The sequence below is a fragment of the Lepidochelys olivacea genome (assembly GCF_965140295.1).
Source record: "Lepidochelys olivacea isolate rLepOli2 genome assembly, chromosome: 7".
Taxonomy (NCBI): domain Eukaryota; kingdom Metazoa; phylum Chordata; order Testudines; family Cheloniidae; genus Lepidochelys; species Lepidochelys olivacea.
This window is the reverse complement of record NC_140417.1, coordinates 76,702,269-76,727,973: the sequence shown is the minus strand read 5'-3', so window position 1 is coordinate 76,727,973 and position 25,705 is coordinate 76,702,269. Positions and strand designations below refer to the sequence as shown.

Sequence of the window (25,705 nt, the reverse complement as noted above, 5' to 3'; positions counted from 1 at the left end):
CCCCAGGATGCCTATCTTTCTTAGACTGTGCTTTCTGCTGTCATATGACATAGCCCGGTTTGCTAATGTATGTTTTTAAATGGTTGATATTAGCCTTCAGTAAAATTTGTATGCTTATTTATTGGGCTTGTAGAAGCACTGTGTTAAATTAGCTTTATGCAACACAGCATTTGGTTCTGCTGGTAAAATGCTGCATTTGCACAATGAGATAAAATACCACCTCAGCAGACATCTTGGAATGAAGTACATCCTTCATTATCTGAAAAAAGGCTTTTAGTGACACAACCACTTCACTAATAACTATTTTTACAGCCCTTGTTTTAAATTAAATGTCTTGTATTTGTCTTTTATTTGATCGGGTTCTGCTGACCAACCAAATCTTTGAAAAGTTTGGAAACATAGGATTCAGGGACTCTGTTAAAATTAACTACTCATTTGAGAATTATGATAACTTTGTTTGCATAACTCCATTAAATGTGTTTGGTATAGGATTTGTTGTTGCAAGTTTTTCCCTGCATGCACTTGTCACACCTTTTGAGATTCCATGGAATATATTTTGAAAATTAATCTTGCATGCAACAGGTTTCCCAAAGGGATAATTGAGGTTTTTTTTACGTACAAACTCATTTATCCTTTTGACTCTCTACATTTAAAAATTTAGTGAGATTCTGCTTTGTCAGTATCCTTTACCAATATTGTACTATTTGCTAGTTGTTCTAAATTTGGTGCATCTCACATGATGACCTGTGGATAATGTTAAAAGGGACACCATCAAGTGAATAGGCATAATTTGTGTATTTGGGCAAACTAAGGGCAATAAAAATAGATTTGATATCTGACTCTTCTTGGTCCTTTTGAAAATACTATATCTTGTAAAAACAAGCTGCTGACCCTACTCAAATGTCATGTTAATGCCAAGATGCAAATAAAATAATTGTTTGCATACAAAATGTGTATCATTTACCTGATGGCATCTGGGAACAAAGCCTGTGTAACTTCAGTTTCAGAAATATCTTTTAAAAATCCACATAGATTATATCTGTGGTTGAAGACACTAGACAGACTACAAAAATCTAGATTTTCTTCAGTTTATCTGAAACTGCATTTGTAGGAAATAAGACTAATTATTTCCACAAGAGTCAAATGTAAATATGCATTTGAATGGAAAATGGATTTGAATTCAAGAAACTCATAAGATACCAGGATCACAATAAAGGGAAAAATTAATTTTGTTCACTTAATTTTGCACTGAATCGTCAGCCAAGTATAATACACAAACCAAAGGTGTTGACAGTAGACTACTTTTTGTTTACACCTACATCAATTTTGTATTTGCTACTGTCTTTTGGGAGCATTTCTGATGCTTTCTGTCACTGCACAGCTTTCTTTTTAGCAGTCTGGCCATCTAAATTGTTTGCAGTCTTAAATTTATCCCAAGCCTGCCCATCTTTTTACCTTGCTGCCTTTTAAAAACACCCATTTACTACACCACTTAGTATTTTCATCTTTGAGACAATGTTATGTAGCTGACAGTTCCAGTTACCAAGTGCATATTTTTTACCCTTCTCTTCAAATCGCAGCTGTCTGTGTATTTATAAGCAACCATCACAAATACCTAAGTGCTGCACATATAATTAAAAGCACAGTGTCGATCTGAAAATACTCCACCCTTCCCTTAATGCACTGTTTACTTAAGTGGATGTTTTCTGTGTCAGTGAGAGATTTAGCCATGCCAACCTGCAGCTGTTATTGGGGAAAAGCGAGATTGAAATATCAGCATTATTAACTATTTCACTGCTGATTAAAGTAAGTAAGAAAGGAGAGGGATGATCTGTGCAATCTGAGGGTGACATCACAGTTTGTCATGAGAGTTTGGTGTCTGGGGAAGTACCACCACTAGTTTTCTGCCATACTTTGTCTTGTGGAATCAAAAGAACAAAGAGGAGAAGAGCCCCAGGAAGTTGCTTCACAGCCCACCAAAGAGGTCAGAATCCTGCAGAACCCAGCACAGCAAGTCCTTACCAATGTTTCTCACTTGGGCAATGCTTTCTTCTGTGCTCCTCAGGTACTCCACTTTCTGATGTGCTTCATATATTTGAGTCAAGTAGAAAAGAAAGCATTCCTGTTTGGCTTTGCCGAAAATCAGATGGAGCCATTGGAGTTCTGATCAGCACAACCTTGTGCTTTGGCTGCAGTGTGCTCACGCTGCTAGGATCGGATTTAATGGGTCCTACAATAGGTAAAGCATAAGTGAGTGAGCCTCATCATTTCCTCTGATGCAGATTCCTCACCCAAGCATTAGCAACCGTGACGTGATGAGCCAGATTATGCATTTGCAGCAAAACTTGATTAAATAATAAATGTTTCTAGTTCATGTCATTTGTTAGGTTTAGTTTTTGAACAACCATTCTGATTTTATTTGTCTGATAGGCTGCTGATGTTAACAGTCCATAATCACACACTTGACATTAACAGCAGTGTAATGTAGACTCACTTTATATCAACAGAAGGGTTTTCTGTTGGTCTAGGAACATCACCTCCCCAAATGAAATTAGCTAGATTCATGGAAGCCTTCTTCCATTGACAGAACCCCTGGTGTAGATGCAGCCATGTGAGCATTGCTACATTGGTCAAGGATGTGGGTTTATTTTCACATCCTGATTAAAGTAATTATGCCAATATAACATTTCATTGCAGACCTGACCTAAGACTTGCTGGTCATGTACCTCTTCATTGTTATTAATTCACTAGCTAAAAGTTAACCTGATTATCAGCAGCTGGCTTTGGTATTAATTTTCATGAGAGAATGGGTCCAATTTTTTTTTTAAATTAGAGCAAATTTTAAATTGATAAGTGAAAAACTTGCATTACCTTGAGCTAGGCACTGCTGTGCAAGGTTTATGTGCATTTCTGTTATTGCTCCGGTCCCTCGTGTTACAATCTTAACTCCCTCTTCTGAAAACTCTAGTCATACCATATTTTTGGGAGTGGTGTTGGGTAGGTATTTAAGGTGAGCTTGAAGATATGACCATCAGAGGCAGGATTTAAATTCTGGTCTACGAAGGTATAAGACTAGGGAATAATATACTTATGATATTGAAATTACAAATTGTGTTTTTTCTTAGAAAGTTACCTCTGTTTTAACAATATTCTGCTACATAACAGCATTTCTCAATTTTCATACAACTTGTAATGTTAGAAGTGCATGCATTTTAAGAGATCTGGTGGTGAATGAGAGAGAAAATGGTATTAAAAATTTGTGCTGCTTGTTCAAGCCCTGTACGTAGGGGCGATGTCAATAGTCAAACTTTTAGTGGTGAAACAGGCAAACTATTGGACAAGGTCTGGGATCAGCATTGAGCCTTTTCTTGTTTATCCTCATCTGGATACACTTACAAGGAACTTAGTGAAGGAGGCAACTTGGTGCATGCTGTTTGCAGATGATATTGTTCTATACAGTGAGGGAAAAGATGGTCTAGAAAAGGATCTTGAAAAAAGGGGAGATGTGTTGAACAGACATGGCCTCAAAATAAGTATAGGAAAAAGAGTAGGTGGTATGTAATTTTCACAATGTGAACAATGAAGAATTATCCTTGAAACTAGATGGGCAGACTGTATCGAAAAGGTAAAGTTTCAAGTATCTGCGTTCCAGAATCTGGGGAAATGGAGGAAGAAATTTAGAGCTAGGATAATAAATGCATGGCTCAAATGGAAAGAGATAAGTGGTGTAGTATGTGACAAGAAGATACCAGTAAGATTGAGAGTCTATAAAAGAATAGTCCATCCAGCTTTAATGTGGGCAACAAAGAAGGATGACTGAATGATCTGTTCCAGAGAAATGTGAATGTTGAGGTGGATGAATGGGATAAGCAAGAAAGACCCCAGAAGGAATGTGTGTGTTAGAAATGTTCAAAGTAACGCCCATAAACAAAAAAAATGGAATTCAGGCTCAAATGGTTTGGTTATGTCAAGTACCGTCCTGACAGCTAAGAGTCCAACAGATCAAGATTCAATGAAAAAAAGGCTGACTCAAGAAGTTGTGGGATGTCATAAAGAAAGACGTGATGAGATAGAGGACATGGCAGTGAACACAGAGCACTTTGGATGGAGAGGACTCCAAGAGCTGACTCCGTTTGATGGGGTTAACGCAAGAAAGATTTTTGTCTTTGCTAATATTTGGAAATTTATGCTATGTTAATCTGTTTTATATATTAAACATAATTTAAAATGTTGATCTTAAAAAGTGTGGTGTACATTTTCAGATCTTCTATGAGAGTTGAATATAGCTAGTAGAGAAGACTTTAATATCCAGAAAGAATAAATGTGGTGTTGCTTATAGTCCTGTGTAATCTGCTTTGTAGTCTTTTATAATTTTGCATTGAAATATTTTCATATGTATCTTGAATTTTTAGCTACAGCATGAGAAGGCTGAACTGGAGCAGCATTTAGAGCAGGAACAGGAGTTTCAAGTGAACAAGCTGATGAAGAAAATTAAAAAACTGGAAAACGATACTATTTCTAAGCAGCTCACTTTGGAGCAGGTAAACATCTATTTTCTGTTCTTTGAAATAAAGTGTTTATCCTAGAGAACAACTTCTGTTCAGATTTTTTTTTTTCCACTGGGGGAAAAAGTGATTTAAAAATACATAAATGTTTTAGGCTCCAAATTTGACCCATTTCTTAAAATCTATAATTTAGCTGGAGGTCATTGTTCAATTTTTTACTGTTTTGGAATAGGAAAAAAATGTTATATTCAAAGGAAATAGCTGATAGAATTTTGTGATCTTTATGGTAAATTATTTAATCTTATGCTTCAGACTGCCTATTTGTATAATAGTGCTTCACAGGGCTGTTACAAGGTTTGTAAAGTACGTTGGCCTTTTGGGCACTGAGAAATACTGGTGTTGCCACCACCATTATAACATATTAGCTCACCTGTACGCACTTGTAGCCACATACAAGTCCTTGAAACGATACACAGGTGTTTACAGTGAAGCAAGGGAAAGCACAAAATGATAAAATAATAACTGAGTAAAACATAGCTTAGTCCCACATGGTTTTACCTTAAAAACAGATGTATGTTTGTTGTTCAGTAGCCACATCTCAAACACCACATCGTTCCCCTAAGTGTATGTACTTCTACTGGAGAAGTTTGCACATCAGTCTGTCCACTGCTTCAGCAGTATCTCTCACACTTAATGCAACTGAAAGACCACACAGAAAAAAATTATTGGTTGAAAGTTACTCCCCATATTTCCAAATCCACTTACCTCAATATAATGCTCCAGCATCTACTTTATGATCCTGCTTCTTTCCCATCTCATAGGAGTGATACACACCTGAGGGGCCACCTTGCAATACTTTGGAAAGGAGGGATGACTTCCCTCCAGACCCGGATGGTCCTATCTCTGTATTGTAGAGGGAAACGTTAGAAAAAGTAACTTAGAAAACAGCATCATGAAAGCTTGTGCTCAAATAAATTGGTTAGTCTCTAAGGTGCCACAAGTACTCCTTTTCTTTTTGCGAATACAGACTAACACGGCTGCTACTCTGAAACCTAAAATTAATATTGAAATATAGACTATATAAATGACAATAAAATCATCATCTTCTCTCCACCAGCACTCACACCTTTTAAAGGTGTTAATACTGTGTCTAGCACTGTCTAGCACTTAGCCTCTCGGCTCATAAACAGACTGGTAATGGGGCTGGTGCGAGCTGCTGCTCTTCACCACGTATTAGATGCTGTCTCTTACAGTGCATATGCTACCCCCACTTGACACGTGTTTCCCACCCCTGCTCTGTGGATAGGGAAAATGGGGTCTCTGCTTCACACAGGGAATAGTTCAGTATAGCAGGAGAAACTCCTGCTTCATCCTGGCTTTGTGCAGGGATTCAGGGAAATAGACTGAAAAGCTGTACACTCCCAAAGTGGCTTGGAAAGACTCTACATGAGGACTCCCAGAGCAAGGGCAAGCATATCATTATGTTCATACATGATACTAGGTAACGAAACTGTCAACAAAGTTAGAGAAATTATACCCAAAATGCAAAACATAAATAGACTGTAAATAGAGAATTATCACTTTCATTTTTAGTAATCCAATTTATGGGATATTTTTATATACTATTGCAAATGATTTCAAATGAGTTGGGAGTTGTCTTTGTAATGTTGGGATGGAGTGACTTTTAAATCATCTGATTTTTTTGTAATTGATTTAAATTGAGGCTCTGTAAAACTAATTGGAAAATGTGTGCTGTCGCAATTTTAGGTGAAAACTTTAATGAATTAAATTATAAATTTTTTACAATTCTTTTATGGATAGGGTATCTTTTGAATTTTACAACACTGCTAGAGGCAAAAATCAAAATACTGGAAATTGAAGTCCTGATCTTGCAAATACTTAAGCAGGTGTACTTGATTCGCATTTACTGTACTTCAGTGGGACTTTCTCTGTTTAAAATTAAGCATGGACATTGCATCATTAGGGAGCAAAAACTGTTCTTATTAAACTTCTTGTGGCGTAAAGCTGTCACTTCAAAACCAAAAGCTCTACACTGAAAAGTTATTTCTACTTTCAGTATATTAACAAAATTACTGTGAACTTTTTATAAAGGTAGGCCAGACTTTTCCAACCCATATTTAGGCACCTAATTGTGGGATTTTCAAAAGCACCTAATGACTTATGAGTACACGTGCCATTGACTTCAAAAGGCAAAACCTGATGAAGGATCGCCTGGCCACAGGATTTCAACTTTCTTTATTTATGGAAATGGAGCATATTGGAAGGGTATGTTGGTTGCAAATATGTCACAGGCTATTTGCTAATCAAGTTGTTTGAATTTGTGGTCTCCTCACAATACAAGGCCCTAGACTTGTCTTTTTCAGCATAGAAGAGCATTTTAAATGCGAGACTAGTAGAATTCCAGAATTTACATAGATGTTTTTTTCCTACTAGTAACTGGAAAACTAATGAAAGTATCACACATACACTTTAGAAATGGAACATTAAAAATTTTTTATTTAAATCAGATTTTCTAATTACATGAGAATTCTTTACTTTCATCCCATTTTATAATGTAAACATGGATTTTAATTATTTTAACCATGATTTTATGCCCCCTACTTTTGTTTTGCACTTTGAACATGTCAAATACTATATATACTAAATATTATTCTGTTTTTCTGTCTGATACTTAAATATGGATTAGAAAATTAGGTGAATGTAGTACCTGACAAAATCATGACCATCACAATCTGGAAACAAACGTTAAACTGAAGTAACTCTCTTAGCCACAAGGTGGTGGTGGAGACCACTTAGAACTAAAGTGCAGACAAACAGAATTGAAATACAAGAAATTTACGGACACTATTTGCACTGATGTGTTGGAGCTGTTTGGTCCCAGAATATTGGAGAGACAAGGTGGTTGAGGTAATGTGTATTATTGGGCTAATGTCTATTGCTGAGAGAGACAAGCTTTGAAGCTTACACAGAACTGTTCTGGTCTTGATACAGAAGTCTTGGTAAACCTGAAAACTCGTCTCTCTTGCCAACAGGCATTACTTCACTCACCTTGTCTCTCTGTAAATTCATTAGTATTTGTGATGGTACTGTATCTTGGGCAGACAGCTTGATAAAATTGTGGAACACAAAACTTTAATAATCAAATTTAAATACAAGAAGTAGGTTTTTGTTAGAATGTTCAAAAAACAAGGAAGTTCAAAGATAAAAGGACTGTGGTGTTACTGTGCTGTCCTCCCGTTTTCTTGTACTTAGGTACCTGGTATAATGCACTAATTTTATATCTGTGCAAAGTTGTTTTGAGTCAAGGATAGATGGTCAATCTTGTCTTTGAATTTTCTTGCTCCTATGAGTTTGGTGTGTTAAAGTTTTTGTTTATATAATTTTCTCTTTTCAGTATGGTAAAATAAATCCGAAGTTCCTTTAAACCCCCTACAGCACATTCTTACTATTTCTCTTTCTCTCCCCCCCCACACACTTTTTTTTTAAAGTTAAGGGGATGAATTGAAACAACACTTAACTCCTCTATTACTGTTATGTTAATACCTAGAGACCCCAATTGAGATTGTGACCCCCTTGTGCTACAACCTGTATATGCATGTGGTAAGAAACAGTCAAAAGGCAAGAAAGGGGAAATATTATACAGGTAGGGATTTTAAGGCACAGAGAGAGAATGATTTCCCCAGAGTTACCTAGGTGTGGCAGACCTGGTGCTGGATTTGAATAAGACTATCTTGATGTTGATGTTATGCTTGAGGAGGAGGAAGGATGATTTTAAGGAATGGTTTCAAACTATTGTGGAGACAATATGTGTTAACGTCAGAGGCTACATTGCTTGCTGTGTTGGGGTTCTATGGGATCCAGCACTGTCACAGATTCTCAGATAGTATTGGTGACCCATTGTGTCTTCTTCTGCACATGACTAAGTTCACTATCTCTAGTGCAGAACTTGAAGTGCCTTCATCTCTTCCAGATTTGAGTACTATAGTGTGCTGTTTTTGTGGCACAGGCCAGGGCAACCCACTCCAGGAGTAATCCATTCTGACAGTTATGATTCTGCAGTGCATTTTGTTTTAAAAACATTTGTTTTCTTGTGTTTCTGAATTTTTTACCTGATGTAGTTCTTTGTCTTAAGGCAGATAGCTGAAAACAACAGATCTGAGAGATTTTAACTCTCATTGAGACATCACACTCTGAAGCATAACAGCTAAATTTGAAACTCTGGCAATTTCATTAGCTGGATATTTTAGCTAAAATGAACTGTAATGTGCTTCTCCATTGTTGATGCAGTGATACAGGATGAGATGGTTGTCACAGTTTGCCATCCACGTACTGTAGTCTGCTGTTGTGATTGCAATGCTAGTTGTGGCCTCTTACTGTTTCTTCTTTCAGCTGCTTCCCTAATGAGCAAAGCACAGAGGGCAGCTAGAAGAGATGCAGTTGGGGAGATAAGTAGGACTTTAGCTAAGAGTAGAATCTAGGGCTACAACCGTCCCTTTAGCCCTCGTTCTTGGAAAAAAAAGAGAACAGGATTTGATTCTTAAGAAGAAAGGTTACTCTTTGGGGCCAGCAATATGGTAAGGTGTGAAGGAGAAAAGGGATGGATGAAGCCCAGAGGTAGAGTTGGGATGCTGTGGGAAACAGTAAGTTCAAGTCCTGCAGATAGTTCAACTCAATAGAGTTCAAAAAGGAGACAAAGGAAAAGCATAGAGAAGAAAGAACAATACGCACAAAATATGGAGTTTTGAGGGGGATATAGGTGGAAAACCAAAGAAAGGAGGATATATGGCACAGAAAAACAAAGTGCAGAAATTATTGTGGTCCTAAAAATACCATTTTTTCATTATAGAATGCTGAATGTAACTAAGTTTGGTGAGAACCTAAGGACCATATTCTATCACCTGTGTCTATGCAAATTTCCACTGACAGTGGGAATTTTCCTATTAATCGGAGCGTAGTGTACGATCTTAACCATGTAGCCATAGCCCCTTGCCCTTAGATTAAAACGTAACTAGTCCCTGCCAAACTCATTTTGTAGACACAACTGACTTTAGTCTGTGCTTGAAGTCCACTTGGAAGCTCCTTAGTGCAGAACACAGCTGCCTGCGAAGAGCTACAAAAGGATCTCTCAAAACTAGGTGACTGGGCAACAAAATGGCAGATGAAATACAGTGTTGATAAATGCAAACTAACTCATATTGGAGAACATAATTGCAACTATACATGTAAAACGATGGGGTCTAAATTGGCTGTTACCACTCAAGAAAGAGATCTTGGAGTCATTGTGGATAGTTCTCTGAAAGCATTCACTCAATGTGCAGTGGCAGTCAAAAAAGCAAAGAGAATGTTGGGAATCATTAAAAAAGGGATAGATAATAAGACCGAACATATCATATTGCCTCTGTATAAATCCATAAGTACGCCTACATCTTGAGTACTGTGTGCGGATGTGGTCACTCCATCTCAAAAAAGATATATTGGAATCGGAAAAAGTTGAGAAAAGGGCAACAAAAGTGAGTAGGGGTATGAAATGGCTTCCGTCTGAGGAGTTATTAATAAGACTGGGACTTTTCAGCTTGGAAAAGAGACGATTAAGGGAGGATATGATAGAGGTCTATACAATCATGACTGGTGTGGAGCAAGTAAATAAGGAAGTGTTTACTCCTTCTCATAGCACAAGAACTACAGGTCACCAAATGAAATTAATGGGCAGCAGGTTTAAAACAAACAAAAGGAAGTATTTTTTCACACAATGCACAGTCAACCTTTGGAACTTCTTGCGAGAGGATTTTGTGACGGCCAAGACTATAACAGGATTCAAAAAAGAACTAGATAAGCTCATGGAGGACAGGTCCATCAGTGGCTATTAGCCAGGGTGGCAGGGATGGTGTCCTGAACCTCTGTTTGCCAGAAGCTGGGAATGGGCAACAGGGCATGGACCACTTGATGATTACCTGTTCTGTTCATTCCTTGTGGGGAACCTGACATTGGCCAGTGTCAGAAGACAGGATGCTGGGCTAGATGGAGTAATATGGCTGTTCTTATGTACGTCCCATTCCAGCATTTAAGGTCTATAAGGAGATATTTGCTTTCCGTACCTGTATTTGAACACTTTGTGCTGCTGCAGGTGCACTCGTGGCAGTGGAACCTCCATGGCTGAGGACCCTTGCTTCTGGAGTTCACTTCACTTGGGAGTCCATCAGAGCCTGTCTCTTGACCTTCAGGGCATGATGCAAGGCTCATTTATTTTTAGTGTCTGATGGAATCTGAGTTTGTTCGTAATTGTTGATTGACTGAAGAAAATTTATATTACTTTGTTTTCCTCGCATAAGGTTTTTTCAGTTGTGCTAGGCTGTACCTGAAATGTAAAAGCAATTAAAAGAAGAGTTCAGATATGATTAATGTAATCTGAATTGTATGAATTAAGTGATGCAGAGACCACTGTACTGCAACAGCTGATCTGTAGTCACCCCCTATCATCAGGTGATCATAGAATCATAGGATTCGAAAGCACCTCGAAAGGTCATCTGGTCCACTACCCTGTACTCATGGCAGAAGTAAGTATTATCTAGACCACCCCTGACAGGTGTTCGTTGAATCTCCATTATTGGAGATTTTTAAGATCAGGTTAGACAATCTCCCTAGGCAATTTATTCCAGTGCTTAACCACCCTGACAGTTAGGAAGTTTTCCTAATGTCCGATCTAAACTTCCCTTCATGGTGTAGTAACAATGTGTATGGTGGTAATTTTGGGGGTAGGGAGGAGTGAATTCTCAGAATGTCCTGTATTCTTCCAAGCACTGGAGAGAGGAATTGGCTAAAGAGCAGTGTGCTAAACACTTTCAGTGTATATCTTCAGCTTTTGCTAGAGTCAGGATCCACATTCTAATGCCTTGAATGTTTACTGCAACATACTGTTTCTTTTGACTTTTGGTTGTATTAAGTATAAATTTCCTTAACTGTTAATCTAGAATCTCAATTCAAAAGCACTTTTTAAAATTAAAAAATAACTGTCTGTATTAAAGATTCTGTCACACAAATACAAAGGAAAGGCTTATTAGTTCTTCCTTCAGTTTTTTTATTTTCTTTAACTGATGATAGAGATATTTATTATCATTTTTAAAAAAGTCATGATTTGAATACAATAGTCTTTTCATTAGCAGTAACAAATTTTGTACTCAGCTTTGATGAAAAAACTTGTATTTGGAAGGTAAACTATTTCATGAAGCACTTCAATATCTAATTTTGCTTTGGTATCTGAATTAATTTATTAATAATGACAATTCACTTGTCTTACAGGAAGGGTGCACTGTATGTAAGGGCTAAAGCACAGGTCTGAGATTCAAGAGATTTGGATTCAATTTCTGACTCAGCCATAAATATGCAGAATGGCTGTGAGCAAATCATAATCTCTGTTCCTCAGTTTTCCCATTTGTAAAATGAGAAAATTTATTTCCACATCAGGTGTGGTGTTAGTACAGGTGAGTCACATCATACACGCATTTAATTTACGCAAATTCAACTATACACGCTCGACAAAAAAAAAAAAGAAAAAGAACAAGATACTTGTAAATAGTGCAGGCGATTCCGCCCACCATTCCACTCAATGAGTGTATGCCCCGGAGTGAGCATGAGATGAGAGAAGTGAATCTGCTGTTCCCTCAGTCGGTCTCAGTTCCTGCATGCCTCTCATAGTGTGAGCATCTCGCACTGAGTGTGATTCTAGTGTTTAAAGATACTGTACATATTTTTCATACAACATAAAATTTCAATACAACATGCCCCTAAACGCAAGCCAACTACTTCATCTGGTGCTCAACTGAAGAAACAGTGATCTGTTCCAATGCTGGAGGAAAAACTGGCTGTGCTGAACTTATTGAGAGATGGTATGTTGGTCTCCAACATGGTGCGTAAATATGGCCACAGCGAATCTAGCATCCGTGCCATCAAGATTCAAGAGAGAGAAATTCATCAAGCCGTGGCATCAAGTGCTCCAAAAACTGCTAAGTTGACAAGCCAGGTGCGTGATAAGACTTTAGTGAAGACTGAAAAGGCATTAAACTTATGGCTGGAAGACATGAACCGTAAATGTGTGCCTATCAATGGCAACACATTGCAAGAAAAGGCTCTTAGCCTCTATGTGCTGTTCAAACCTCCCGCTGAAGAAGGATAGCCTTCTGATGAGAAGGAATTCAAAGCCAGCCAAGGTTGGCTTAACAGTTTTAGGAACTGCTTCAACCTCAAAAACATGCAGACGACTGGTGAAGCTGCATCTGCAACGAAGAGGCAACAAAAGCCTACCCCGAACAATTAAAGAAAATCATAGAAGAAAAGAGCTATCTTCCGGAACAAGTTTTTAATGCTGACGAGACTGGGCTCTTCTGGGGAAAAAGAAAAAAAATGCCCAACTGCACTTACAGTTCAAAATCAGAAGTACAAGCCCCTGGCTTCAAAGCAGCTAAAGACTGTGTGACTGTGTTGTTTTGTGGCAATGCGGCTGGGCATTTAATAAAGCCCGGCTTGCTCTACAGGGCTGCAAATCTCTGTGCCCTAAAAGGCAAGAACAAAAATCTCCTGCCTGCATTCTGGCAATCAAATAAAAAGGCTTGGGTGATGGCAGCATTATTTCTGGATTGTTTCCACAAGTGTTTCATTCTGGAGGTCAAGCGGTACCTTGAAGAGAAAGGACTTGACTTTAAAGTGTTGCTGATCGTAGACAATGCTCCTGGCCACCCTGTGGCACTCCGGTTTGCGTATAACGACGTTGAAGTCGTCTTTCTCCCCCCCAATACCACCTCCAGCCTCTTGACCAAGGAGTGATTTGCTGTTTCAAGGACACGTACACGAGGCTTACATTCTCACGGATACATAGCGCTATGGATGTTGATCCCAATCTTAATGTGATGGAGAGTTGGAAGTCCTTCAACATTGCCAATTGCATCACTTATATTAAATAGGCAATGGATGCAATCAAGCCTGAAACAGCCAACGCATGTGGGCGAAAACTATGGAAAGAATGTGTGAATGATTTTAAGGATTTCCCAACCATTGACAAAGAAGTGAAATGCATTGTTCAGGTGGCCAGGCAAGTGGGTGGTGATGGCTTCGTTGACATCTTTGAGGAGGAAATTGAAGAATTAATTGAGAGCCATAGAGAAACATTAAGTAACGAAGACTTAGAGGAACTGATAATCATCTACAGAAGACGAAGATGATGATGACAAACAGGAAGAGCCAGCAAGTTGGAATCTTCATAAATTTGCTGAAGTGTTCCAAGGAGCAAAATACTGGAATGATTTAATTTCGGAATACGATCCCTCTGTGGAATGAAGCCTCAAAATCACAAGTAGTATTACGGACAATTTGAGACCATATCAAGAAATGTTTGAGCAGCTCAAGAGACAACAGCGACAGTTGCTGATCACCATGTTTTTCAAGGAAAAACAACCAGCAGCAAATGAGCCTATGCAATCAACTTCTCAAGCTGAACCAGAGCCAACCACTTCGTCTACAACTAGCTCTCCATCACCCAAGCTCTCAGTCACCTGGATTGACATCAAGCAGTGATGACCCCTGTAATTACCCCTCTATAATTAAAAATACAGTACTGTAAAATTATATTTTGCATATCTACTCTTTATTATATACTGTACATTACTGTAGACATTATACATTTATACATATTACTGTACAGGAATGTATACACAAACCATGTACAGTATACTGTATTTTATGGGCGATTTAAGGGATTTTCAAGGGTAATTTGACTATACGTGATTTTCGCCTTACGTGCTGACTTTAGAACCTAATCCCCACGTAAGATCCGACTCCACTGTATCTGGTTGGTTTGAGATCAACAGATGGAAAGTGGTATAGAAGGGCAAACTATTAAAGCCTAAGTACATTTCGTTACTGTTACTTTTCTCTTCAGAGCTACTGAACTTCGATGTCTTCACAGTTACAACTGTGCCTGTTGAACTTGCAATGCATTCTCATCCAGAACTGACTACTGTCCAGCTTCTTTTGGGATATTTTGATGTGCTGGATTTTTCCTATTTTCTGGTAGCTCATACTTGGATCAATAATGGTTACTAGTCTTTTAATAGCCATTTGATAACTGAGAAACTCTATGTACCCTAGTTTCTGCTGGCATTAGAATTTGGTTCTATAACAGTTATCTAAAAACAGAGAAACCACTTTTCTTCATTGCTCTCTGCGTTTACCTGTGACGCACACAACTTTCCTGTCATGTCAAGCAAACATAAACCTCTGTAGTGTCAGCTTTTGTTGTTTAATTCTCCACTTTAAATTATTTTTTAAAATTACCCATAAAAATAATTGTATATACAGTAGATGTGTAAGCAGTGAATACACTGTCAATTAAAATTACTGTGACATATGCAATGAGTGGTGTCTCTGCTAGGACCTATCCTTTCACTTGCTGGCCACATTGCCTTTCTGTGGTATGGGAAAAGACAAAGCAACCCAAACTTGGGAATGAGAGGTTCTGTGAAGAAGGGGTCCCTGTAGGAAGAAAAGGCAATGCACACTTAAGGCAGTTTACATACCTGTATTGATGTGGTTCCATGATCTCCATTTACTTTGACGCTATTCACTATTTGTTTTAATGATTCTACAGTTTTTCCCCCCACATTTAGCAATAGGCTGAATATTAAACTTTCCAGAATAAAAATCTTACACAGTAAAGTCAATTCCTATCTTTTTCACCGAACAATTTTCTTCCTCAGCTAAGACGAGAGAAGATTGACCTTGAAAATACATTGGAACAAGAACAAGAAGCACTAGTGAATCGTCTCTGGAAGAGGATGGATAAACTTGAAGCAGAGAAACGGTTTGTCTTGTCATGTGTTCATTATTATAGATACACCATTTAATACTTCATTTTTCAGTCGCAACAGGCTTGTTTGATCTGCCAAAGGCATAGAAGTTACAGCATTTCAAAAGTTACTTGTTTACAAGAGACAATGTATCACATACTTGGCTGCTTAAATTTCCTAAAAAGTAGTAGTACAAGAAACAAGGGAACTGGGAAACCAGGGAGGAACTTGCAAACTTGCTCTCTTACTATTTGCTGATAGGCTGATTTTAATGCTATTTTAAAAGGTGACCTGCAAAGAAAACAACTGGGCTTGTACCCTTTCTTTGCTGCTTTATCTTGTATAAAGAAGTCTTGAAAGTGTTTTGTTTTTTCTTTTCTGCTTGTTTATCCCATAAGAAAGTCAGGTCCCTTGTAGCCTGGAAGACTGACTTAAGGATGAGTAAAATTGTGATATCACAAGAATGAAGAGAGAACTGAGTAATTTGGGAGAAGATATTTTTCATCATTTTTTTTTAAACTTTGTTTTGTCTTTTAACAGCTTTTTAATTTCAGTGATGAATCTTTAACCAAAGGCTCTCTTAAAATAATGTTATACAATCTTTCCCTGCTGTAAGGGTGTTACAGCTCACATTTAATATTCTTGAGACCTCCCAGAGGTTCTTCAGCAAAAGTAGGGACACTCAGGTTTGACATTCCTGATATATTCATGATTTAAAAAAAATTCAAAAAATCTTTTAGACCCTCATAATACATCATAGAAAATCAAAAAAGGGCATAAGTTTATAAGCTCTTAGGGCCAGGGACTCTTCTGTTACACAGCTGTACAGCATCCACCTCAATGAGGCCTTTGATTATTGATTGGGCCTCTGGGAAGTTCTGCAATACAAGTAGTAAGGAAAAAGCCCAGGGTTTAAAAATACCATTGAAAGTAGTTTACATTTGTCCTTATAGTTCTGTCTTGAATGGTAGCCCGCTTAATGGGAAATGCTCTAAAAAACCATATCTCTCATACCAGTGTCAAAAGCTCTGTGAAGAATGGGCCCCTATCTAGGGCTTATGCTGTCTTATCCCTGTGTTCAGCTTCAGCTGCATAGTTTCCTGTTTGACTTTGCCCAGTGTGTGTCTAATAGAGAACAATTTCATATTTTCATGCTGGCAGATTCCTCTCTACCTTGACTTCAAGAACCTTTATGTAGCACATCATTCTATTGCAGAGCTCACTTTATACGAAAAGCATATTGTGCCTGAAACCCTAATAATTAAGACAGATTCCAGGTATTTAAATTTAGGCTTCCTGTAATTTGAAACCCTAGCTATAGAAATACGATGTGAAATACTTTTCTGTGCAGGGATACTAAATAGAATACCTATTTTGGAAACTGTGTCTAGTTTACTTTTCTCCAACACAGTCTGTGAATGCATATATTCAGTAGATCAATAGTGCCGGGAAAAAGTGTTAATGTACACTTTATGAATGTTGCTGTGCTCTGATCTCTTATCTTTGAGGAAAGAGTTCTTTATCAAATAGCACAAATATAAATGTACCACAAGAGTTGGCCTTGAATTTGCTGAGAAGTTACTTAAGAGAATTAGGAGGGGATTAATATAAATCCAAAGTAGTTAAATGTGTAGTACATAAAATTAATAATGGAACAAGGCTATAAATGTTTTATATCTTGTTTCTGCCCCTGTAAATTCAGTTTCCTTTTTAACTCTCTATTTTGACAGTTACTTAAATGAAATACTTCTTGAAATTTGGGTATACAGTGGGTATAATTGAGGCTTTCATGAAGCTATTTCACTGAGGTTTACAAAAACTATTCATTTTCAAAATAGTATGCATTTACTATTAGAAACACTTTGACAGTACCAGCATCTGAACACTTAAATTTCAAAAGAGCGAACAGGTGGCATTTGACAAAATAAACTTTACATTCATTAATAAAACTTAAGCATACTATTAAAACATAATTGGAGCAAGTGGGTACACCTATTACAATGTTACTGTTTCTAAGTATATGGATCTTATCTTTCAGAAATACAATTAACAGCTAGATTATTTTTAATTCAGAATTTTGCAGGAGAAGTTAGACCAGCCAGTCTCTGCTCCACCATCACCCCGAGACATATCAATGGAAATAGATTCCCCAGAAAATATGATGCGACATATCAGATTTTTAAAGAATGAAGTAGAGAGGTTAAAGAAACAACTAAGAGCTGCACAGTTACAACGTAAGTAAACTTTCTTTGGCTATAAATGGAGTCTGTAGCTAACAATTTACTGAAATGCACCTAAAGGAATTTCTACATATTTTTAATTTTAGTTGGTACTGAAATTTATTAGCTGTTTGAACTGCACCAACCTTGAGAGCAGAGAAGATACTCTTCACTTTCTGTTCTCATCCATTTAAAATTTAAAGGTAGATGACAAAACTTAATATTCAGATTGAAGTTTGACTAGGCCATTGTGATTAAATCCTTTACTGTTGTGAAAAATGTTGTTTGATCTTGTACTACGAATAGTCAGTCCTCTACTTTGCATTTCATTTGAAAGATAGGAATTCCAGCAACACAGCTGCTCCAAAACCATGCTGGAGCATAAGCTCTGAAGGGGAAGGTGTTACCTGTCCCTTCCTGTGGTCTACAGAATACAACATTTTAACTTCGTCCCTCCATTATAAATCTTACGAAGTTCTCATTTTTAAGTTGATCAGTGCTAACAACTTTGTGTAAGATGTTGACTCTAGTAGCTAGAGTAAGGCGCATAGTCTCTCAGTTGGTATATAATTTCTTTTGGTAATTGGATTGACAGTCATCTCCCTCCCACCGTATGCTAGTCTTGGCAGACTAACTGGAGTATTGCTATGCAGTTTTTGGAGCAATAACGTTTTGCAGAGATAATGGCCTTCTTTACAGACAGACGAGTGCTCTTGGACAGAGGTTTTGTGTACAGGTTTGGGATATTAGTCGTGCATGCCAGATAAAGAAGATAAGGAGTGTTAGTCTTGCCAAACTCTCCAATATAGCCTTCACTTATAGAACTTCACAGTGAAAACAAGGCCTTTAATACTGAATACTTCATGTGCAAATGCTAGGGTGATTAATTTAAACTTGAAGCACTCTTCATTATTTTGCTGTTTCTTTCCTTATTGTATCTTTGATTTACAGTAAAATTTTCAAAAACACCTACGTTCTTATTCGAGTGATTGCTCATGTCCATTCCGACAGGTGTGCGCACATCGTGTGCATAATTGTCAGAAGGTTTTTTCCCTAGCGGTACCTGTTGTGTCGGCTGTGGAGCCCCCTGGAGTGGTGCCTTCATGGCTGTGTATATAGGTCCCTGCCGATCCGCCACTTGCTCAGCTCCTTCTGACTGCCAGTGACAGTCGTTGGAGCAGCTCAGTCTCTTGCATTCGCAAATGCCTACCTAGTGGTTCCCTTTTCTTTCTTGTAAATAGCTTCATAGAGTTATAGTTACAGTAGTTTGTAGTTTCATAGTAAGCTAAGCTTGCTTTGCGGGGTCCCGCCCTCCTCTAGTTTTCCCCAGACACCAGTGGATGCCTCAGTCCCAGGGGTTTAAGTCATGCAAGAGGTGTGGGAAACCTGTCCCCAGAGGCGATCCGATCCGCACACTGCTTATCTTTAGTGCCTGGGAGAAGGTCATCAGACAGTCAAGTGCTCAATTTGCAGGAGCTTTAGACCCAGGATTAAGAGGGAGCCTATTGTTTGAAGCTCCTCCTCATGGAGTTGGGAACTGCGGCCAATGGGAGCTGCGGGGGCAGTGCCTGTGGGTGGAGGCAGCAGGGAGTGCCCCCCTGGTAAGCACCATCCCTTACCCTAATCCCCAGCCCTGAGGCCCCTACACCCAAACTCCTGCTGCTGGGGAGTGGGGAGGCCCGAGACTGCACCAGTAGCAACCGGTATGCCTGGCCCAGGAGCTGCCCGAGCTGCTCAGGAGCCTTAAACATAAGTAATCATTATGAATGCCAAAAAATCCAGATATTTTCAGAATCAAGATGTGCACCGTAAACCTGGTCACCTCTTAAAATTAAAGGGCAATTCAAAATATGATGTATCATACCCACAAAGTGGAAGTCTTTGTCATATGTTCCTTTTTACTAAAATAGAGCATCCCAAAATATTTTATAGTCTATCTTACACTTAGTTTTGATCATTTTTATTCAATCATTGAAGATAATCAGTGATGCTAGCACACTTAACTAACATTAGCTGACTTAGTTTAAAAACACAAACTTAAATGCCCACTTAAATGCAGCTATTTGAAGTAAAGACTAACTCACTTGGTGACGTTTAATATTGACCGACATCCTGCTGGTTAATCTCCAGGATTAAATCTCTTTAATTGAAGGCATGCTGGGGAATAGTCATGAAACAGCCGTTTAATAAAAGTTGTTTAAATGTTTGTTTTCTCCAGAGTATGGCTGTGTACTGATCTTTCTCTTCCACCTGTTCTATAATTCTAAGGAAAATCATCTTGGGGAGTAGTAATTTGCAGTGGTTTTTAGAGAAGAAAACCCTTTACACTTATTTCTGTCATTATATTTGGTTGATCAGTGTACACTGTATTCTACAAATTTTGAGTATCCTAATTTTAAACTAAACATTAAAATGAATATAGTAAATCTTAAAAATTGATAAAATATTTGAAAAGAAAATAAGCCTTGCTCTGAAATTTTAGATCCTTCCATTTGTAGAATGTAAGTCCATATAAATATGAAATTTCAATTTTACAGTAGGGCAAATCTCTGTTCATGTTTCTTCCTACAAGTCTGATTTGGTTAATGATATTTTGAAGCTTTCAGTATTTTTCAGATCTGTTCAGTTAAGAGAAAAAAAAGGGGGGAGGGGGGGTAAAAGGACCAAGCAAGCTTAATTTCATAGTTCACCAAGTAGCCATCAGTTAGTAACTAATTTTGATCACTACCAACTTCAAAACAGACTTTGAAGTAGTGATTTAGAGATGAAAGACTATTGAATTACCAATTGCCTGAGCCATCCTCTCTTGCAATATTTGAAATGTTTGGGTAAAGAAAGTTACATTCAAAATACTTGCATATACATTAAACTGAGTTTAATCAAGAGCTATCAAATTTGGAATTTCAGATTCAGAGAAGATGGCACAATATTTAGAGGAGGAACGTCATATGAGAGAAGAGAATTTAAGGCTCCAAAGAAAACTGCAGAGGGAGATGGAGCGAAGAGAAGCTCTATGCAGACAACTGTCAGAAAGTGAATCCAGCTTAGAAATGGATGATGAAAGGTTTGTGGTCTCAAACATTAAGATCTGTGTCCTCTGTATGTATAAATACTAAAATAACAACACCCAACCTCTTATATTGATATTTCTACCTATCAACTCTGAAAGTGAGCTGATCTACAATAATGCAAAGAATTTCAACAGAATATATTCTAAGCATATCCTTTTTAGGAGTGTGATTTAATTCTTGCAGGGCTGGTTTAGGTTTACCGTGAGCTGGAGAATAGTTATACTTGAAGATTGGGGAGAGCTTTTACAACCAACATATGCATATAGATTTAAATAATATAAATATGTAAACTTGAGAGACAGACTAATTACGTGGTAACTTTGTTCTGGACATAAATTCACAAATGAAGTGTTTTCCTGAGTCGAGCAGCCTACAGCACCCTTAACCTATGCAAATTGTAATTTGTAAGATGTATAATGTTGCAAGTTCTAGTGTTCTGCCAGTCCCAAGAGGACCATATATGCAACATTAGATACCAAAATTGGGATTAGGCACCCTGAGAACTCTTAATTGAGATGTTCTTGCTGTACTGGGCATAGTACCAGAATTACAAGATTCTGGGGGGTTTTCCTATTAAAAAAAAAAAAGTTGCATGACTTGCATGGACATTACAGGTGGCTGGTTTTTGTGTCTTAAATAGAAACAGTTGATATCTTACTGCAGTCTTGCATCATAATGTCATGGGAGAACCTTAAAGCTTGTCCTAAAACATCTTTCCTTCAAAGGCTAATACTTCGGTTTCTTCCTGGGCTCTACCTTATGCCAGTATTGATATAGTTTTATTGCACTGTTTCACATTATACTAGCTGTATGAGGGCACCTGAAATAGGGTAATTTATAAATTGGAATTCTACTAATCCTGAAAGAAGAAGTTCTTAGGGAGTTCGTATATTCTGGTATTAAAAATAACTAACCTGAGCTTTCACATAACTTATAATAAAACAAAACGTTAGATATTTTGTTTCAAAGACTAGATTAGAAGGTTAAAGGCAATATTTGCATTTGTTTTTTTCCTGGCAGATTCAGCAAGCAACATCTAGCAGTAGCACGAAGTGTATCACCGTTGTGATTCAATTAGCTTTTTCTAAAAGACAACCTAAATTAAACATACACTTCAGTAATGTCTGTAATTGTTTGCATCTACTTTTCCATTATCCTTGTTTTATGGGTTAATACCTCAGTTTAAATAGAAAAGTGGCATACCGTTTCAGCTTAGATGTGATTTTTATATGGAAGAGATTAAATACTGTAGCACTTCTAGTTGGTCAAAATCCAAATTTAGATTAGCAGTTCTTTGTCCATTGTTTGGACAAAAAGCGTATAATATTTCAAAGTTAAACTTTTGCTTAATTAAGTGCTCACTAATTTTAGTACTCATAGTAACAAAAATCTGAAAAGGGTACATGCAAAAATGTTGACTAAATTAACGTTCTCCTCTAAAACACTTTATTGCACCACTGATGGTAATGCATAGACAAGACAAGGTCCCTGACTTGGATGAGGCCAGTTTCAATTGCAAATTAAGCCAGTATTTGAACTCAAGTCTTCAGAAGTGAAAGGTTAATGTTAATCCAGGCACCATCGAATTATTCAAAAGTGGCTGGTTCTATGCTAACCTGATACGTATATTTTAGAATGTGAGATTAATGCTGCGGAAAATCATTTAAAACGTATTGGGGTTTGAAAAAATTAATCTAATTGTTCTTTACCTTCTTCTGTTAGATATTTTAATGAGATGTCTGCACAAGGATTAAGACCTCGCACTGTGTCCAGTCCAATCCCATATACACCTTCACCAAGTTCTAGCAGACCTATATCACCTGGTAAATATATAATCCTATATAAACCAGTTTCTGGTAAACTTTTGTATGCATCACGTAAAAATGTGCCATAGTATTATATTTGCTTAAATAGCCTATTAAAGCTTACCTGGAAAAAAGTAAATCAAATGAAAGAGTAATTTTGCCTTAAAACTTTTTCAAGTACTTGAATATTTTTACATATTTTGATTAGAACAAATTTTGATATAATGCAGCATGTTTTTTAGAATGTCCAGACTACACCATAATTGTCCATTAAAGGTCAATTATTAAGTGGCTAGCATCTGAAGTTGTATTTTTCTAAAAGTGTGAGTACACAAATTCTCTTACGGGTTGTGCAGTTTTAGTATCTTCCTGGAGTTATGGGGATATACTAATAAGGCTACTAATGCACTCTGAACAAGAACATCTTTGAGGGATTCACTCACTAATCTAGAACATATTGAATAAGTTTGGCTCTCCCCAAAATGAGATCTCTTTCCATTTCTCTTTTAATAGACTAGTATAAGAGTTGAATGGAATGTACATGTACAGATCTCTGCCAGTCAAAACAATTGGTATAAGAAATTAGGATTTCTAATCTTTCTAATACTGATATTCAAGAATTATAACCAAAAAAAGCTAATTAAAAATTTTCTGAGTTGTATATTGTTCTGGCTGAGACCCTCTCCTCTAATTTCAGAGGACAGTGGATGAATTGCCACTGAATTTAGATACTTTGATTCTTACATTTTAATCCAAAAACTAATAATTATTTACTCTTAATTTTATATTCTGTTTAAAGCATTTATATTTGGGCATAAGGGGTCCTGAAAGGTGCAAGTTATGGCTATTTCATGTTGATCAAGAATTCTTTAGTATATAATGAGACAAATTCTGCATGGCCTAGTCTCAAGTTGACCCATGGAGCTCAGTGGGACCATTAATGTGACTAGGGTAAGAGGAATTTGATCCACAATGGGGCATTAGTGTGAAATGGGACACAAACACATTAATATATAGGTCTACTAGAATACATAGGACTTGTCTAAATTCTGGGGTTTAATGCCACCTTTTAAAAATGTTTCCAAACGCTTCTGTTCCATACTGGTGAAATTATAAGTAAACATTAAAGCTAACTTTATTCAAATGACATGATACCAAGTTAGAAATATGCAATGTGATTTTTGGGCTTGTTTTCTGATTCTTAATGGTCCAGATTTCTTGCATCTCAGTGGTTTCAAACACATTACCAGGAAAATGGTAGGTGTTTCACTTCTTGGTGTATAACTTGATATATATTATGATTCTGAAAATGAATTACAGAAGCATAATTATGTTGGAACAACCAGCTTCATGCGTTCATACATGTTCATGATAATCTAACGTCTTTCATTGTGGAATGTAGTTACAATCTTCTGTAAGGGCTGAGTTTGGGGAGTGGGAGCAAAGAACTTTATTATGTGTAACACTCGGCCTCAGACATGTTTCTTGCACATGACATGGTCATGTGTTGCTCCTACCCAGGGACTGTTGGTGGGTGAGGATGCTGGTGCTACTGCCACCAGGGAATGGTAGTGGCCAGGCTACTCATACCAGAACTTTGCTTATTCTGACCTGTGCCTTTTGGTGCTTTTCTGAAGACCTATCCTAGCCTGGCAGCAAAACCCCCTTGCTCCCATAGCTCAGCTCTACTGCTCTACCATAGTCATATTGGCTATAGCAGCACTCGCTGCACCTGACAGACTTGTCATAGACTCTCTCAGAAGCAGTAGATCTCTAACTATTCCTTCACCTAAACTTAGAGTGGTGGTGCAGATTTGCTTTCCTGGTGCATCATTCCCAGATCAGAACTGTGATACTACTGATAAATCTATTAACTGCCCCTATCAAAGGGACCTTGAGTGTCTCAGCAGCAGGGAATGTTGCAACACAATGGTAAAGTTAACTGTAAAACAAAACTAAAATCCTTTAACTGGTGTTTAGTTCCAGTGGAGCTACCTGGTTTAATAAAGTATGTTTTATGTAGAAATACTCCAGACTATCATTTTGATGATTCACTTATCCTAGTGTCCTTCCCATCTTGTAAATTAAACTAATATTCCAAAATACTGTAAAGCTTCAAACGTGAAAAATATATGCAGCATATTTTTAAATGGACTAACGAGGTGGGGAATCTGACATAATCAACTCAGAGTGTGTGAAATATAATATAATGGGAGATGAAGCAAACAGTGGAGAGAACTTCATGTCACAGGCACTGTAATAAGACACAAAACCAAATGTATCCAACTCCAAAGATATCTGGTCATATAAAACATCTGTATGTCTTGCAGTGATTCCTTTAGAAAATGATGTAATTGAATTTGTGGAAAAGTAGTTTGAAACTATCTAATGCCATAAATTCATGGATTTGCACCTTAATCCATCACACTTAATGAGTGAGATTCTCACTCCTTCTCTTTTATGTTGGATAATGGGGCCAGAATGGTGTACAGAAGCTTTAAAATCTCCAGCTCCAGCTGAGAGAGAATTTCTCTGGTGCAGGACCAGAGGAAGTAGCCACAGACTGACTTCTGAGGATCTCTCTGTAAGTTGAGGTGTGTCAGGGCTGCGGAACACAGCGCTGCAATTTAAATTTGGTCCCCAAAGCAGTCCAAAATCAAGAGGACACAAAGGTGGTTTAAAGCCAACTTTGCCCCTCACTTCACTTCTTGGACATACAATGTCCTGAAATGTCACCCAGGGAGACTGATTTTAGAATGAAGCTGAACTGTGCTAGTACTCAACAAGAAGTAGAAGTGGGTGGCAACCTAGGCAGCAGTGGCCATGAGATGGTTGAGTTCAGGATCCTCACAAAAGGAAGAAAGGAGAGTAGCAAAATACAGACCCTGGACTTTAGAAAAGCAGACTTAGACTCCCTTAGGGAACTGATGGGCAGGATCCCCTGGGAAGCTAATACGAGGGGGCAAAGAGTCCAGGAGAGCTGGCTGTATTTTAAAGAAGCCTTGTTAAGGGCGCAGGAAGAAACCATCCTGAAGTGCAGAAAGAATAGCAAATATGGCAGGCGACCAGCTTGGCTTAACAGTGAAATCTTCGGTGAGTTTAAACTCACAAAGGAAGCTTACAAGAAGTGGAAATTTGGACAGATGACTGGGGAGGAGTATAAAAATATTGCTAGAGCATGCAGGGGTATAATCAAAAAGGCCAAGGCTCGATTGGAGTTGCAGCTAGCAAGGGATGTGAAGGGTAACA

General features: G+C 37.7%; 1 protein-coding gene and 1 long non-coding RNA gene across 4 annotated transcripts in view; one reads left to right on the top strand and one right to left on the bottom strand.

Annotated features, from left to right (window-relative positions):
- Positions 1-25,705, top strand: part of CCDC6 (coiled-coil domain containing 6) — a 63,886-nt gene that overhangs the window by 29,231 nt on the left and 8,950 nt on the right. For both annotated transcript variants that reach the window (XM_084635014.1, XM_084635013.1), the window contains exons 3-7: positions 4,413-4,541; positions 15,272-15,375; positions 17,435-17,595; positions 20,488-20,644; positions 22,374-22,474. In XM_084635014.1, the coding sequence (XP_084491140.1) occupies positions 4,413-4,541; positions 15,272-15,375; positions 17,435-17,595; positions 20,488-20,644; positions 22,374-22,474 (652 nt within the window). The remainder of the gene's footprint in view (positions 1-4,412; positions 4,542-15,271; positions 15,376-17,434; positions 17,596-20,487; positions 20,645-22,373; positions 22,475-25,705) is intronic.
- Positions 1,255-25,705, bottom strand: part of LOC311524169 — a 39,476-nt gene continuing 15,025 nt past the window's right edge. For both annotated transcript variants that reach the window (XR_014712494.1, XR_014712495.1), the window contains exons 4-6: positions 10,622-10,881; positions 5,271-5,408; positions 1,255-2,230 (exon numbers count right to left, since the gene is read on the bottom strand). This is a non-coding gene — a long non-coding RNA (uncharacterized lncRNA). The remainder of the gene's footprint in view (positions 2,231-5,270; positions 5,409-10,621; positions 10,882-25,705) is intronic.